Below are 15,530 nucleotides of genomic sequence, written 5' to 3'. Positions count from 1 at the left end.
TTAAACAATGTTTTGTTGGTTCGGACTAATTTCCAGTTTGTATGCAGTTTGTATGCAGTTTGTTATGTAATCATGTGTTCTGAACTTGGATGTCAGTTTGTGTTCTGAAATTTGAGGTTCCAAACTAAATTTGCTGCTGTATGTCAGTTTGTGTTCTGTAATTTGAGGTTCCAAACATTGCAAGCACCTGTATGTTCTGAACTTGGATGTCACTTTGCAAACTAAAATTGCAGGTGTATGTACATTTGTGTTCTGTAATTTGAGGTTCCAAACATTGCAGGCACCTGTATGTCAATTTCAGATCTGACATTGATGAATTATGAAGATGAGTTCTGCAATGGCAGCGCGTGTGCTGATATTTCAGATTCAAAACTGATAATCGGTTGTCCACCTGTACGTTAGCTGAATTTTTGAAGCTACATGGTCTTGGTGTAGTCTGAAATTTTGAGGATGTGCTGATTTTTTTTTTGCCTTCTGTTCTGAAGCCTGATTTTGAGTTCTGCAATTGCAGCTTGGTTCCTAAAATTTTAGGTTCTGGTGTCAATTTTCAGATTGTGTCCTCCAAATTTCAGGTTATTTGTCGAATTTAGAATTTGCAGAATGAGTACCATACGAAACATAGTTCATTGACAATCAGGAACTACCACATTACAACAAAGATAGTTTGACACACTATCAGTACGAAGCACAGTACAATGCACTAAACGTGCAGCTCCATACCGATTGCACAAGGCAGCGAATGCAGAAACATAGTTTGGTCCAATTAGTACCATGCCGCTACACGTCGCCTCCGTGTAACTGCCAAATGTGTTCGACAAGGTCTTCCCGGAGATTAACATGTGCCTGCTTGCATCGAATTGCATTGTACCGTTGGCTCAAGACCATCAATGGTGGCGTCACGTCGTGAGAAGCCTGCACGTCTTCACCTGCTCCCTCGTACACGTAGTCCACATCGCCGTCTTCGCACTCGTCTTCAATAATCATGTTGTGCATGATTATGCATGCGGTCATGATGGTGGACAAGGTTTCCTCGTCCCACAACCGTGTTGCCCCGCGAACAATAGGAAACCGCGACTGGAGTACTCCAAAGGCGCGCTCCACGTCCTTGCGGGCTGCCGCTTGTTGCACGACAAAGTGTTGCCGCTTGCGGCCGACAGGAGCCGGAATGGGCTTCACAAACGTGGCCCATTCCGGGTAAATTCCGTCAGCAAGGTAGTAACCCATTGTGTAGTCCTGACCATTGATTGTGTAATTAACCTTCGGTGCCTGTCCGGCGGCTAAGTCGTCGAGGAGATGTGATCGGTGGAGGACATTGATGTCGTTTAGCGAACCAGGCATGCCAAAAAATGCATGCCAGATCCACAGGTCCTGCGACGCGACCGCCTCAAGAATGATAGTTGGAGCGTTAACATGCCCCGTGTAAGACCCCGCCCACGCCGTAGGGCAGTTCTTCCACCTCCAATGCATACAATCAACGCTTCCTAACATACCGGGGAAGCCTCTGCGCGAGTTGATGGCGAGCAACCTCGCAGTGTCCTCCTCATTAGGAGAACGAAGGTACTCATCGCCGAATGCCTGCACAACAGCATTGACGAAACGACGCATACTCTCAATGATGGTGCTCTCACCAAGACGAAGGCACTCATCGAGAGAATCAGCCGGCGCATCGTATGCTAGCATACGAAATGCCGCAGTCACTTTTTGCAATGCTGACAGCCCGAGCTCTCCAGCTGCGTTTCTCCGCTGCACGAACCATGGGTCCTTCTCTTCAATAGCTGCAACTATCTTCATAAACAGGTCGCGTTTCATCCGGAACTTGCAACAACACACATGTTTATGAACAACACACCCTTTTTAAACACTTTAACAGTTGAGAATGTAACAATACCTGCGCCGGAATATGTAGTCGGGGTACACAGGAGGATCGGCAAAGTAGTCGTTGAACAACCTCATATGGCCCTCGTGCCGATAGCGGTTGATACGCTTTCGACCTGGGACTGAGCCCCCCCATGGTCGCCTCTCTGATTCCTCCAGGTCGGCTTGCCAAGCTCTCATACCCTCCATGAACAAATCATCTTCTTCATCGGACGAGTCGTTGGACGGGAAACACAACTCCCTCAAGTATTCCTTCCAAGCTTGTCGATGATCCATTTAGCTACCTTGCATTTGCAACCATCCTCCTGCCTCCTTCTTAGAGTGCCTCAAACAATCTTCTAGGGGAAGCAAGCACCCTCTCTTCCACGAGAAGCCACTACTCCAACACCTTCCCCTGCAAGCCACGTTGTCTTCCGCAACAAGCCCGTCAAAATATCATACCTAATTTCACGAATTATAAAACCTAATGAATGTCTGCACAAATTTTCGACGTACCATTCATTTGCGTAACATGACCCCGAAAATTAAAAAAAAGAATCATGCACCGGCGGTTATGGCGGTTACCAACAAAACATTAAAAAACATGAAAGAGAAAATAGAGATCCAGATATAAGGGTTCTGCTGGAGATGAATGGAATGGGGGAGGCTGTAATAGTGATAGGGATGCTGTAATAGTATTTTTGAGGATGAAAATTTAGAGTACCTGCTGGAGTTAGCCTAATCTTCTCGGCTTCTTGCCGACCAAGTATATGAACTTTTCTAAAAACAAAACAAAGCCTATTGTTGATTCCAAACGACAAGAAATATATTGGAATTCTTACGCTTACACGCTGCAAAAATAGGTCATTTCAGCACGGCTCTCGCTCAAGAAGTCAAGATCGATGACTTCTATCACACGGACGGTACTGATCTGACTTATGAGACGGCCGGGGAGCGGTTGGGATGGTATCACAGTTGACTTTCGGCCTCTCCTTCACAACTTTTCAATTCCAATATCACGTGGTTAATCTCTGGCATTCCGAGTTGATCAAACTACTGAACTGATGGAGTACCAGAACACATCCTGATATCTCAATTATTCCTTTTAGGAACCATCTTAAGCATTATTGTGCAAGATCAAAGTTTTATACGTACGTACTCCAGCTAGAAAGCAGATGGAAATTCCCTTCCCCAGGCAAAACTTACACTCAAGCAAAAAACATGGACCACCCGGTAGACCTGCCTTAGCTTTTTAGACATGTTTGTTTCAGTTGGAGATTCTGAAAAACAGTTTGTAGATTATAGATTGTAAAAGTTAAATTACGTAAAACTTTTAGATTGTAGATTATAGAAAACTTTAATAGACAGTTCAATAAAATAAACTTTTATAATCTGTAAACAACTGAAGAAAAATAACTTTTTAAATTTCTACTATCCAACAAACAAATTATAGAAACTATCCATTCGTTACAACGGATTGTAAAAGCTAAAAGCCTCACCCCGAAAAAACCACACTTAGTTCGTTAAGTCCATCCAACACTCAGACACCATACCGTAGACCCATGGAAGCAGCACGCATGTTAAGCAGCAGATCCTGTGTACTGATGCATGCTACTGCACCTGTCATCATTTTCTGTCTCATTTGAACAAAAGGGTTTCTATACTCAGTCTTATAAAAAGGATTTCTATGCAAGATATTTTAGGAATGCAGTTTGCAAGCCGCATTGACAGTTTCTTTTGTATGCGTAGTGCTATTGCCGTTTCCGGCGTGGATGTACATGTGCCGGAAGCTGTATCGCTGTTCACTATTTCCAGGCCACATGGTGCGGTGCTTACCCGTCGGTATCTGCATCGCTCCATGTGCATGCAGATGCACTGCTGACTCGCGGCAAGAAAAATAAATCGCAATGGCATGGCGCCGCGGGCACCGCGCAGATGCATGGAATCCCATGCTACAGTAATACTCCAATGTAGATCGTTTTAACATCATCAACTATTTTTTAAATATAAGTTATTCTTGTACTTCTATAGTTTTTTTCTTTTTTTTTTTCCTGTTTTACCCTTGTTTAATAAATACTACCACTCTCCTAAATAAATGAGTTATCTTTTTTAATACAGAATAAATAAAGGACAACAAGATCATTTGATTTACTTTTTTAATTCTTGTGTATAAGTCTAAAACGATCTACATTTACAATCAAAGGGAGTATATAAACAGTAATATTATTATAATATTTGATACAACACCGTCTTTTCTCTTGTGTTCGATGTCAGACTACTGTTCATACTATTCGCCTCTGACAAGTCAAGAGGATTTGGCATGGCATTCCCACGATCTGGAGTTCTGGACCTCTACTACGGTGCGAGGGCCGGGGCCCCAGCCAACTGCCCGCGCCACTAGGGAAGTTTGCGTCTGAATCCTCGTCACTCCCAAGTCCCAAGTGCGATGTTTGCTCAATTCTTTTCCTGGTTTTCGATCAGCTCGCCGGGCTTAAAAGACGTAACGAAATCCCAGTTTCCCTATTGTGCTGCTAAGTGGACACATCAGATTATGTTAGTGAGTACCTGGATTTCTTATACAAGTATTAGAACCTTTTGTTGATCTGAAACGTTGGATTTGTTGGCGCAACTACATGGAATATATCGAACTTGACAGACTATCAAATGCCACTACACTGACTGTACTAGCAAAGTTACTCCATACTCTACTCGCGCATGATGTTGATGGATTGCAAACTTTCGTTACATAAATATGAGGCTCAAGCACCAAGCTTAGAATCTATGACACAGATTTATTCCTCACACCAGACTAGATTAGGGTTGTGGGAGGGAGCTTTGTGTTGAGCACATGGCTGCTTGGCTAGAAAAACACCAGCACACATGCATAGAGCCTCAGGGCTTCACGATTCCCAACTGGGAAAATTTGTTTATATGCCCAAAGGTGATAAATATTTGATAATATATATATATATATAGAGAGAGAGAGGATCATCTTTTGATTATACGTTCTACATAAACTGAGACTAGTTTATAATAAAGTTTAGTATTTATCTTCTTATCTAATACGAAATTTTGTTACAAACTAATCTCTATAAACATATAATAAAAAATCAACTTCAAACATTTTATTAAAAATAATTGATCAAAGTATAATCAATTTTCCCTTCCAACTGCCCCGAGCCAAAACGGGCCAGTTAGGAAGAAGCCCCACGATCATCGTCGCCTTTTTCCACAAACCCCCTCAAGTCGCATGTCTCTTCACAAATCTGCCCTCCGCTCCCACCCTCGTGGCCTCCCCCCCCCCCCTCTCTCTCTCCCTCCTCAACTCCCAACTCCGAAGCCCCACGCAGCCGGCCTCGTCGCTCGCAAGAGATCGCCTCTGCCGCCGCACGCGAGAGTCGAGGCAACCCCGAGAGCGGCCTCTAGCCGTTTACTCCCCGCTCCGCGCCCCGAGGAGCGGGGGCCAAATTGGTGGGCCTGCTCCCCGTCTCTCTCGCTCTGCTTCGCGCCGTTCTCCGCTCCGTGCAGCCGACGATCCCGCCCGGGGGATGCGGAGGCTCGAGGCGTGATGTGCGGATCGGAGCATGGACGTGATCGCGTCTCCGCCTAGTAGGAGCTGCTGCTGCGGGAGCCGGCGTGGGAGCAGGGGTTGTTGCGCGGGCCGCGGCCATGACGATGTACATAGCGCGGGAGGCTTCCAAGGTTTCGCTTCGATTCGATTCGGCGACTTTGCTAGTACTACTTGGTGAGTTTTTTTGCTGATCGAGCTGTGGCGATTTATGAGGTTTTTGTTGGGTGTGTAGGTATGGAGGAAGGTGACCGCAGAGATATCGGCGGAGCTGCCGCTACTGCGCGAGAAGTGGCGGCTGCTCCTCGCCGGACTGATTTGCCAGGTGAGCTTACTGGTTTATTGCCATAGTTTCTGGTCGTCCCCGTGGAATTATTAATTCCGTTCGTGCTCTGTTATTGCTAGTGGTGCGCGTTGCAGAATTACGTTATGTTAATATGGCTATTTAAGATACTATTAATTTTTCCCCTTTAGCAACTTCTCCTGCATCATGTAATTGTTTATGATTGTGATTTTGGGTTTGAGGGGCTTTGTTTCTGAGTTCTCTGATCATCTTGTATCAGTAGTGTTTTATTTTTTAGAGCCATAGGCGTGTCTAATTGAACCAATCAGCTGTATTGTTAAGTTTATGTACGAGTGTTTTCTAGTGTAAATTCGCCTGCATGCTGTAAGTTTGTGTTGTTGACGAGGACACAACAACAGAGCGAAACTTGATGTGAATATTGCTCTGTGCCGCACATTTCTCCTTGAAGGAAAGATATCGTGGAAGCGTATTGCCTTTTTAGTTTTAATAATAGTTGCTAAAGTCTGATCCACTTCTGAGGAATAGTAGCATATACATCCATGCATGAGTAATTCATTGGTCAATGGTACTAGAAGATTTGTGCGGGTAAGCACTTTATTCAAATGTTGTCAGGCTTGAGCAGTCTTTGCGTGGTATATTTCATGTTACATGGGATGAATAGTTCATTGGGAAATAGTATGAGAAAAAATAGTGCAGGTAAGCATTTTATTCAAATCTTTCAGGCTTGAGCAGCATTTTCGTGATATATGTCATGTTGTGGAGTCGAATTGTTACGTTACGACTGCATTGGTACTTTCCGTGCATTGACATAACTGTGCTTGTCTTCCTTTACGAAACATGCCATGTCTGTCCTATTTTTTTTACTTGTCAACATTAATTTAGTTTTTCTTTTGCCACTTAAAAATTAATTTGGCCATTAACTTGTGCATGGAAAAATATTCTCTCTGTATGTTGGCCTTCTTATCTGAATGCTTTCCTCAAAATCTCCTTTTGTGTCATCAAGTTGTGTTGCTGTGATAATAATTTGCATAAATATTTCATAACCTGAAGCCTATCGTTGTGTCTTCATTGAGCCTGATTAAACATCCATCTACCTCCTACCACTCCAATCTTTCATGCCTAAATTCCTGCACATTAGTTGATTGATGATTCTGGGATTTAGTGATTACTGTCTCACAAATTATTGAACATAATATTTCCAGTTTACTCTGTATACTGTCATTTGTGACTGCTGCTCTTTCACGATCCATGATCAAAGTTAAAATGGCTGGCATGGTGAGAAAAAGCATAATTCTTATTATATCCCAATAGCAGGTTATGGCTTTTGTGAGCAACAATTCTCAGTTGATAATGTTATTTCTCCCCTTCTACTCTGCAGGTTTTCTTTCCGTAAAAGTGACGAAAATTTCCCATTCTTCCCATTTTTTTTGATGTACTTACTATTTAGTTATGTAGGTTTACTTATTCAGCTATGATTCATATACAATAATTTTGCCTATAAATAGTATATTCATGGATTGGCTGCTCGAGGAGTGCATTATTTGCATCGACCTGGACCACTGCTCCAGGACTTGGGATTTATGGCCCTTCCAGTAAGTGAATTACTTATATCTATTTTTATTGATTAGAGTGTAGTTGATCTAAACTCACTACAGCCGTTTGGCACTGTTGCAACTTTTTAGGAGCTTGGGCAAGCCAAAGGTTATCTTAGTGAGAGCTTATTTTCTTCCATCTTCATCTCATTTGTGTTGGTAGGTTATTCTTTTAATTTTCTACTCAGCTGCTTGACTCCTGTCAGTCTGTTACCCTCCTTATATGCATGTATTCTCGTATTTGTTCTTTCTCCCCTGTAGGGTAAGATAATGGTACTAAATATGAACTGAAAAGCCGAAAACTGGGGACATGCTGTATGAGCCTAAAATTTAGCTCTGAGACTGATCTAGTTTTGCATAAGAAATACACAGTTAATTATTGTCATGTTTGCTTTAAATGAAACCTAATCATGCTCCATTGATTTTGTGCACTATTGTGATGTTACGGAACTTGTGTGTTGTATCCAATGGATCAAAGGCATCTTGATTATAAATTGTTGTAAACCACATTGGAATTTCTTGCTATTAATATTTTATTTCTTGAGTTTGACATCTTTAATACCGACAAAACCTAGAACGTTTTACATGAAAACAAAAAGCGTTTGCTGAAAAAACACAAACATTAACTGCTTTTATCATAAGAGGAAAAGGTGTTCAACATGTTTTTTATATTATGAGATCTATAATTCTTCCTTTCTTTCAGGCAGCTGCTTATCTAGCTTGATCTCACAACATGACATTATCTTTTCGTGCAGTGGACTTTTCATCCTTTTATTTATCACAGCAAACGTTTCTATACCGTGCTAATCTGGCGCAGGGTCCTCGCCTTTTTAGTTGTGAGTTCAGTCTTTCCTGGTCTTTTAATCTATGCACATGCCCTGAGAAGCACTAACTGTATACTTTTTGTCCAGGCTTCACAGGTTTTAAGGATTATTACATTCTATTCAACACAGCTCCCGGGTCCAAATTATCACTGTCGTGAGGTAAGATTTTTTTATTATTACTATGATGTGTTCTGCATAGCCTGTGAAAACATGACATTCAGTCGTATGTGAAGTCATATAGCGTTGTCTTTGTAGGGCTCAAAATTGGCAACCCTTCCACCACCCAATAGTGTACTTGAAGTGCTCCTGATTAACTGTAAGTCTATCTTTTGTTGATTTGGCAGATTCCATAATGATTTCTTCCTGACTATCCAGAACTTTGAATTGCTCTTTGCAGTTCCTCGTGGAGTACTTTTTGGCTGCGGTGATTTGATATTTTCATCTCACATGATTTTCACTCTCGTTTTCGTTCGAACATACCATAAATATGGTTCAAAAAGGTAATGATGCTGTTCTGTTATTTTTTTGCTTGAATCTTATCAAGTTCTGATTGGCACCCTGTGGTTGTTCCTGAACTGAAACTGAATTGGCGGACATTGTATTTCAGGTTTATTAAGCTCCTTGCTTGGTTGATGGCTATAATTCAGAGTCTTCTGATAATTGCTTCTCGCAAGCACTACACTGTCGATGTTGTTGTTGCATGGTATGTTAAATTTCTGTCCCACTTATCTGTTATTGGCCACTGCCTTTCTGTTGACTTCCCCCCCCCCCCCCCCCCGCTGCAGGTATACTGTAAACTTAGTCGTATTCTTTGTAGACAACAAGCTCCCAGGTACTGTTTTTATGTCACATTGGTACTTACCTATGAGGTGTTCCATGCTAGGCACTTTGTAACAGGCGTTGCTGACATTTCTGCAGAAATGCCGGATCGGACGAGTGGGCTACCTTTGCTTCCATTGAGTACCAAAGAAAAGGATATTAGGTTGAAGGAGGAGAGAGACAACAAACTGAAGGATGAGTTCCATAAGTTGCTGAACGGGAACCATGGGGATCCCACTGATCGGGTAATTTAGAGCTTTTACTAACATATATAAACTCTCTTTACCAGTTTTATGATGACTTGTTTACCACCTACTAAAATATTTGCCAACCCTCTTTATGCTCTCTGAAACTGCATAAAGTAGTCATTAGAGTCTCAGTGTTGATGGCTGAACTTAGTTTTTTTTTATGGGAAAAAAATATGGTTGAACTTAGTTTGATTACGACAGAACCTCGTGGGGGTATCTATTGATTTACTTACTACCAAAGCTCGTTTGTGGCCCTTGCATCTAGGCATTGCCGGTGCGTAGTGTCCTATCGCGCCTCGCTATTTTGCACTTTCACTGGCATGTCTGTTTCTGACTTTCAGCGACAGCGGGCGCAGATGAACGGGAGGCACGGCGAAGACATCAATCACGCGCTCTCCGAGGCCACTGCCAATGGTACATGAGCGCGGCATCTGCTTTTCACCGGGAGTTTGTCCTTCGCGCCCGGAGGAGAATCCTCCGGGGGAAGAAAAACTACCGGGTCTACCTGCATGTCGAACTGAAGCCATCCAAGACTCCAGCCACACCATTGAACGATCACATGGATCTCCTTCCCCCTCGATCCTTTTGCGTGATGCAAGACTCCCGAATCTCGCGGCGCCTCTCGGATCTTCCTTCGCGGTACAGTTTTGAATTACCCATTGCAATGGCCTCGTTCAGGATGGCACTGGAATTTGGTCTTGATGTACATATTGATCGACTGAAACTAGTGGTTGATTCGCTCGTTCGTATCCATTAGTCGCCGACTCACTGATTGTAGTTTGTGACGAGTATAGCTGTTGGCTTGTTGCTTCGAGCCAACGCTTTCATGCTTGTTGCATGCTAGGCTGAGCCTGAGCAGTCCACGCGATGGCACGTTCAGTCGTGCGCCGTGTGCAAACTGCAAATCACATGCGTCTGTTACGCCCCGTATACGGCGACGGATGGCCGCGGGCGCAGGCGCCAGGCCCAAGCGCATGTGGTGTGAACTGTTAGACGGTAGCGTGTAACATACAACCTGCAAAAGCGTTCGAAACTGACAAAACTCCGTGGTGCCACATTGATCCTATGCAGTAGAGCGCCATAGAGCAGCTACATCATACAGCACACCGATATTTACGATGCTTGCTACAGTTTGTGCAAGAAACATCAGCTAACTAGGGTTCGTCGTTTGTATTATTGCTTTGCACTTGCAGTACCAAATGCGGGTTCAATGCTACGCAGGATGCATCAAAGTGAACAACAAGGATCGTCTAAATTCGGATATTTTCGTAGTAGAGCCAAGAACACTCATGTCTAACCTCGATTACTGCTTTTACCGATGCAACGTGAAAACATTTAGGTCCAGCTCAAGGCCTCGAACAAAGAATCACAAGTCGGAACCAGATCCTCTGGAGTACGGTTTAAGTAAATGTGAATTTTTTTGCTGTACTTACAGGTATTCAAAGCGCTATGATGCCATGAATTTTTCCTGTAACCATTGGATTAGGAAGGCATGAGATTCGCCCTTGCACCAAAGGCAGTGTAGACAGTATCAGATCTTATGCAGCCCTGAAGAAAAAATCATTGCGCTACAGTAATACAGTAGGCCTTTTCACACCTGTAAACTTAGAAATCAAACACATCGGTAGGTACATCAAGGTTTCAAGCTGCGTTTACCTACAACGTCTCGATCGTTCATTTATAATTGGGCCTACAAGCAGAAACGTACTCCGTGAATGAGATCAGTTATTTGTACGCTCCCGAGTATCGTGCAATTTATTGCGTGTCCCGGCAGCGCAGTTATCTGCACGCTCCTAGGGCGGGATTCTGAAGCACATCCAAGCATCCGACTATCAACTGATGAACAGATATACAAAACTCAGTTCTATGTGCACAAAAGCTCAAGCATTTCGCAGTATTATCTTTATTCGTTTCAGCAACATGCTTCAGCAATCACTTGACAGTAAATTTTCTCTTACTAAGGACAATAATCCGCTGACCCTTAACAGGATCATAATCATTTGAACAGAGGATACGCATAAAGGAACCTGCACACAATCACACCAAATCAGCAGGCAAAATGGTAAATGGTTGGAAAGCAAGAAAACGACTAGACTAAAACAACCCTGATCTTCAAGCCATCATAACATTAACTTTCGAGGAACAGATCGTCCATTCTCTGCTTTCACCTCAATCAATTTTCGGAGCAGGCAGAAAATGCTCCTCGAGTTTCCTTTCTTACGGGATCATCATCTTTAATCTTTGCCAAAGGAAAAGCATTCACAACAGACAAATGCAAGATCATCATGCGACCACCATGTACTTCTTTTATACCATTTCCAACTTTACTTCACCAGTCTGTTCTTCAGATTTGCTAGATCTTACCCACATGTTTGGAGTAACAACTTTGGAGCTTTTATTGAGGACCATGTGCGCTCAAAACTCAGCCCGGGACGTTGAAGTGAAAGAGCCAAGAGATGACAAAGGCAAACAACATGCAAGCAAGAAGGAAGTTGAGGAACCGATGCCCTTGCCAAAACCTCCGAGTTTCAGCTGGTGGTGCTTGCACAGCAGCTATGTTGTTTGTTTCACTCCACTGGTCACTGAACTCCGGGTCGCTAAAAACATTGCATGCAGTTGAGCTACATATTTCACAGATTCTAAGCAAAGAAAAAGTGAAATCTTTTAGTTTATACACATTGAAATTGCAAAATGCAATAAACATAGATAGCTTTGCATGTGATGACAATATTTGAATACAGAGGGCCATTGCAACTTTTTCTTTATGCACAACAGAAGGTAATAAAAAGAGAGAAAATCTTTGGTGCAAACTAGCAAATGTGTGCAAACGTGCAAACAGTGAATGCCGTCCATCTGATCCCCATCCAAAGGCTGCGGTTGATCCTACCATCCCACCAGTGGAGGGGTTATTTCGCAATATTCTGTAGCCGCATGGGTTTTTTTCTACAAATCAACCCCTTCATAGGTGGATGGACCGTAGCCTTCGGATGGGGATTAGATGGACGACATTTGCTGTTTGCACCCATTTGCTTGTTTGCACCAAAGATTTTCCCGTAAAAAGATGTCTCTAAGGATGTAAAAAGGGAAAGAAACCATAGTTTGATATCATGCAAGGATTCTAAAAGCAAGGACTTTGAGCTGTGGTAGCAAGTATAAGAGCTGAAACCATCCTGATAATCAGTAAGGAATAAGCCTGATTCCCTCAAACAGATCAATGCTCCATATACACGCACAAATGGTACGTGTTCTATGTTTCACTCAGCAGGCCTAAGCATCTCTGCCTGAATTATCTCTACGTTTGCTTAATTTCTGAGTTGTAAAATCAGGATGCACAAATTTTGACAGAGTGCGGTTTACATGAATAATAAATAAACACAGGAACCATCATTCATTCTATTCCTTTCAACATAGTTGCAACATAGAGGTTGTTTAAAGACTCATTGTTACATTTACTGGTCTGACAATTGGATTGAAAAGATCATTAATCCAGCGAGTTCTGTGTATTTGACATCACATGATAAAATAATTTATCCAGCAGGTAAATCAATTCTAAATTTGCAAAACTTAAATTGAAAAAGAAAGTTCTAGTGAGTTCTAGCCAGCTTCAGTGCTTAGCACAGTGCATGGAGTGCAAATGCCTCTTTGAATGACAATGGCGTATAGGAGCACGGGGAAATGCGCTGCTAATGCGGTTCATGATATGCTATTCAAAACGCATAGCAGGTTCCTTTAACTTATTTTCTTAACACCGTGAATAAGATTCACTGCCAATGTTTTTATTTCTAATTAAGACTACAGGTTTGAACTGACTGCCAGTATGTGTTTGAAGTTTGAACTAACTTACGAAACCCACATCTTATCCTATTTAAGGTTTATAATATAGTGAGAACTTTAACAGCCCAAGCTGAATTGCTTGGGAAATACCCTTATTACAATTAATTTGTGACTCCTAAGCCCCAATACCAATTAAAGTGGTCATTCTTCTTTGCAAGAAAAAGAAATAGCTACATATCCTTTTGTAATACAAAGCTCTATCAACTCAGCTGCCTTAATAGTGCATATTGCTCGGTATCGTCTTAAGTCTTAACATTGTACACTAGTACACAATAGAGAATTCCAATCTGTGCTAACAAAGTCACTCTTCTCTAGAAATATCTGCATCTCCTTCCTAATAATGGAAACACTTAGCACTGAGACTTAAGTGCAGCATTTCATGATTGCTGACTACAATTTCATGAAAGCAAACACCTTTAGTAGTGGAAAGTGACACAACCACACTACCCCTACATCACCAAACAAAAACTCATGTCACATTCACATATGCTCACATCGGACCACTTCAATCTATCAAGAACAAACTTGGCCAACACAACACTCCAGGAGAGCAAATAGATAATGCATAGAATCTGCGAGAAAAAGCAGACTGAAAGAACAAGTACTAACTTTATCCTCTCCAACAATCTCAATATTCGGGATTCCTACAAGCCTATTAATAGATCATTTGCTTTGCCTTTTCCTTCCCATCTACGCCCTTTTACCTTTACCCATCTAAAGAGAGAAAACAACCTCCACTTGTTAAGATTCCTCAACCATGTGTTCATGCACACCCCAAATGCGTTTTCTTTCAGATAAACCTATATCTGCCTAGAGTAAACCCTGAAAATCTTGTGTTGTATTTGTGTGTAATGCCAAATCCAATGGGTGAATTGAAGTTAAATCACCAATTCTATACGGGTTGACATGACGAGTTTGCGCATGGCTCTCAGTGAAATGACTGAATTGGACTGAACCATCGAGTTCTATGAGCAAGAACTTACTTGTTGCCCCTGATCTTGAACCAGGTGTCGGCGCACTGCTTGTGGGCGTAGGACAGGTCGCCCTTGCAGGAGCAGCCGAGCGTTATGCCGACGCCGGACTCGGCCGCCGCGCTCTCGAGGCCGAGGTGGCAAATGCGGCAGTTCTGCTCGGCCTTCTCGGGGCTGGCCTTTATGATCTCGGCCAGCCCGGCTTCCAGGTCGACGTCGTCCAGCGAGCACTCCGACACGCAGGACGACTTCCTGCAGTGCTCCCCGGCGGCCTCGCCGTCGGCGTCGGCGTCGGCGTCAACGGAGCTCGCGCGGGCCGACGCGCACGGTGAGATGTAGTCCTCGTAGGCGGCGGAGTTGTGGCGCGAGTGCGATGGCCACGACCGGTCCTCCGCGTCCGAGAAGTATTGGCTGCTTTCCTCGTCCTCCTCCTCGTCGCCGGCCTCCGCGAACTCACCCGCATCGCGCCGCCGCTCGCCGCGCTCGAGGTCCTCGGCCTCGGGGTCGATCGCCGACTGCTCTCCGCCGCCCACCATTCCTCCTCAAACTGAAATATCTACTCCGACCTAAACATCAATGAACGGGAGCTTACAAAAAAATTTATAATAACAAACACAACAGATCAATCTAGCGGTTTCCAAGATCAAACCCCAACCCATAAAGAGCAGAAATTTACCAATAAAAACGCTGCCGCCGCACGCCTCCTCCAAGAATCAAGAACCAATCAACACGGACAAAATAAAGAAACGCAGGCAATGCGATCGCGAGAAGCGATCCAAAGAGGGATGGAACCCACTAATGCGGCACTGGACGGCTCAAGGGTTGGGGTTCCCGTGAGGTTTCTTGGTCCATCACCGCAAGGACAAGAGAAGCCGGGGGAGAGAGAATGGCTTGAGGAAAAAAGAGGAGTGAGAAAGAGAAAGACGAGCCCTGTGCTTGTCGGGAAGAGAAAGGGATGGAGAGAGAGCTGGGAGTTTGGCTCTCAGCTCATCTTATGGCCATTGCCATGGGTGACTCGTGGACAAAAGTGCGGCGCAAGACTGCTTCCTGTGAATCTGTGGATGATGGGTGGATACAGTGGAGTTGGCGAGGGGGCAGTCTCTTTTTATTAGTTTTCCCCTTCTTTTGTTATATCATGTTCTTCTTTATGTCAAATTGTCATGTATAATAAGTTCAAAAATGTTATTATATATACTGTGTCCATTGCTTGCAGGTGTGGCGTGATTTATTAAAAGAGAAATGCTTTGCGTTTACGCATCATCGAGAAAATTCTTTCTAGAGATAAAACAATACGAAAATGAGTGTACAATAAGTGATAGAGTGAAACTTGTACATCTGTCTATCTGTCTATCTATCTGCAAAACTATATCGTCAATGATGCAGCAATACTAGGGCCAAATATTTCCATAGTTCAGAAAAAGGACCAAATGTTTATAATGTTGGCTATTCTCCTGAATTTAGGGGCTTTCGGGGGCGTACTAAATTTGTTGATTCGAGTACTCATACTGAATTGCAC

General features: G+C 43.2%; 3 protein-coding genes across 7 annotated transcripts; 1 reads left to right on the top strand and 2 right to left on the bottom strand.

The window, feature by feature from the left end:
* Positions 1-777: 777 nt before the first annotated feature.
* Positions 778-1,760, bottom strand: LOC133884102 (uncharacterized). The gene has a single exon (XM_062323479.1). It carries the CDS (start codon positions 1,678-1,680, stop codon positions 778-780), a length of 903 nt encoding a protein of 300 aa, XP_062179463.1. The 5' UTR covers positions 1,681-1,760.
* A 3,399-nt stretch (positions 1,761-5,159) lies between these two features.
* On the top strand, positions 5,160-10,040 carry LOC133884432 (phosphatidylinositol:ceramide inositolphosphotransferase-like). 3 transcript variants are annotated; one of them, XM_062323843.1, is made up of 12 exons: positions 5,160-5,556; positions 5,658-5,747; positions 7,232-7,318; positions 7,409-7,477; positions 8,074-8,154; positions 8,230-8,301; positions 8,398-8,458; positions 8,540-8,642; positions 8,750-8,845; positions 8,928-8,974; positions 9,061-9,206; positions 9,566-10,040. In XM_062323843.1, exons 1-12 carry the CDS (start codon positions 5,524-5,526, stop codon positions 9,629-9,631), a joined length of 951 nt encoding a protein of 316 aa, XP_062179827.1. In that variant the 5' UTR covers positions 5,160-5,523; the 3' UTR covers positions 9,632-10,040. The 3 variants fall into 3 exon arrangements, with proteins under 3 accessions (XP_062179827.1, XP_062179826.1, XP_062179825.1); XM_062323842.1 differs by having other exon boundaries at positions 9,557-10,040; XM_062323841.1 differs by having other exon boundaries at positions 9,551-10,040.
* Positions 10,041-11,071: 1,031 nt separating this feature from the next.
* LOC133884433 (uncharacterized) lies at positions 11,072-15,096 on the bottom strand. 3 transcript variants are annotated; one of them, XM_062323845.1, is made up of 3 exons: positions 14,691-15,096; positions 14,027-14,570; positions 11,072-11,848 (listed from the first exon to the last, which is right to left on the bottom strand). In XM_062323845.1, exons 2-3 carry the CDS (start codon positions 14,548-14,550, stop codon positions 11,632-11,634), a joined length of 741 nt encoding a protein of 246 aa, XP_062179829.1. In that variant the 5' UTR covers positions 14,551-14,570; positions 14,691-15,096; the 3' UTR covers positions 11,072-11,631. The 3 variants fall into 3 exon arrangements, with proteins under 3 accessions (XP_062179829.1, XP_062179830.1, XP_062179828.1); XM_062323846.1 differs by having other exon boundaries at positions 14,027-14,561; XM_062323844.1 differs by having other exon boundaries at positions 14,027-14,580; positions 14,691-15,095.
* Between the last annotated feature and the right edge of the window lie 434 nt (positions 15,097-15,530).

Source organism: Phragmites australis, chromosome 11, assembly GCF_958298935.1.
Source record: "Phragmites australis chromosome 11, lpPhrAust1.1, whole genome shotgun sequence".
Lineage (NCBI taxonomy): Eukaryota > Viridiplantae > Streptophyta > Magnoliopsida > Poales > Poaceae > Phragmites > Phragmites australis.
This window is presented reverse-complemented; position numbering and strand designations above follow the sequence as displayed.

Excerpts from the sequence above, each read along its gene's own strand:
- LOC133884433 (XM_062323845.1), bottom strand. The coding sequence starts at position 14,550 with ATGGTGGGCGGCGGAGAGCAGTCGGCGATCGACCCCGAGGCCGAGGAC. Across the intron at positions 11,849-14,026 it reads TTCAAGATCAGGGGCAACAA|AATCTGTGAAATATGTAGCT; the intron begins GTAAGTTCTTGC and ends TTCTTTGCTTAG.
- LOC133884102 (XM_062323479.1), bottom strand. The coding sequence starts at position 1,680 with ATGCTAGCATACGATGCGCCGGCTGATTCTCTCGATGAGTGCCTTCGT.
- LOC133884432 (XM_062323841.1), top strand. The coding sequence starts at position 5,524 with ATGACGATGTACATAGCGCGGGAGGCTTCCAAG. Across the intron at positions 5,557-5,657 it reads TAGCGCGGGAGGCTTCCAAG|GTATGGAGGAAGGTGACCGC; the intron begins GTTTCGCTTCGA and ends TTGGGTGTGTAG. Across the intron at positions 8,155-8,229 it reads GGGTCCTCGCCTTTTTAGTT|GCTTCACAGGTTTTAAGGAT; the intron begins GTGAGTTCAGTC and ends CTTTTTGTCCAG.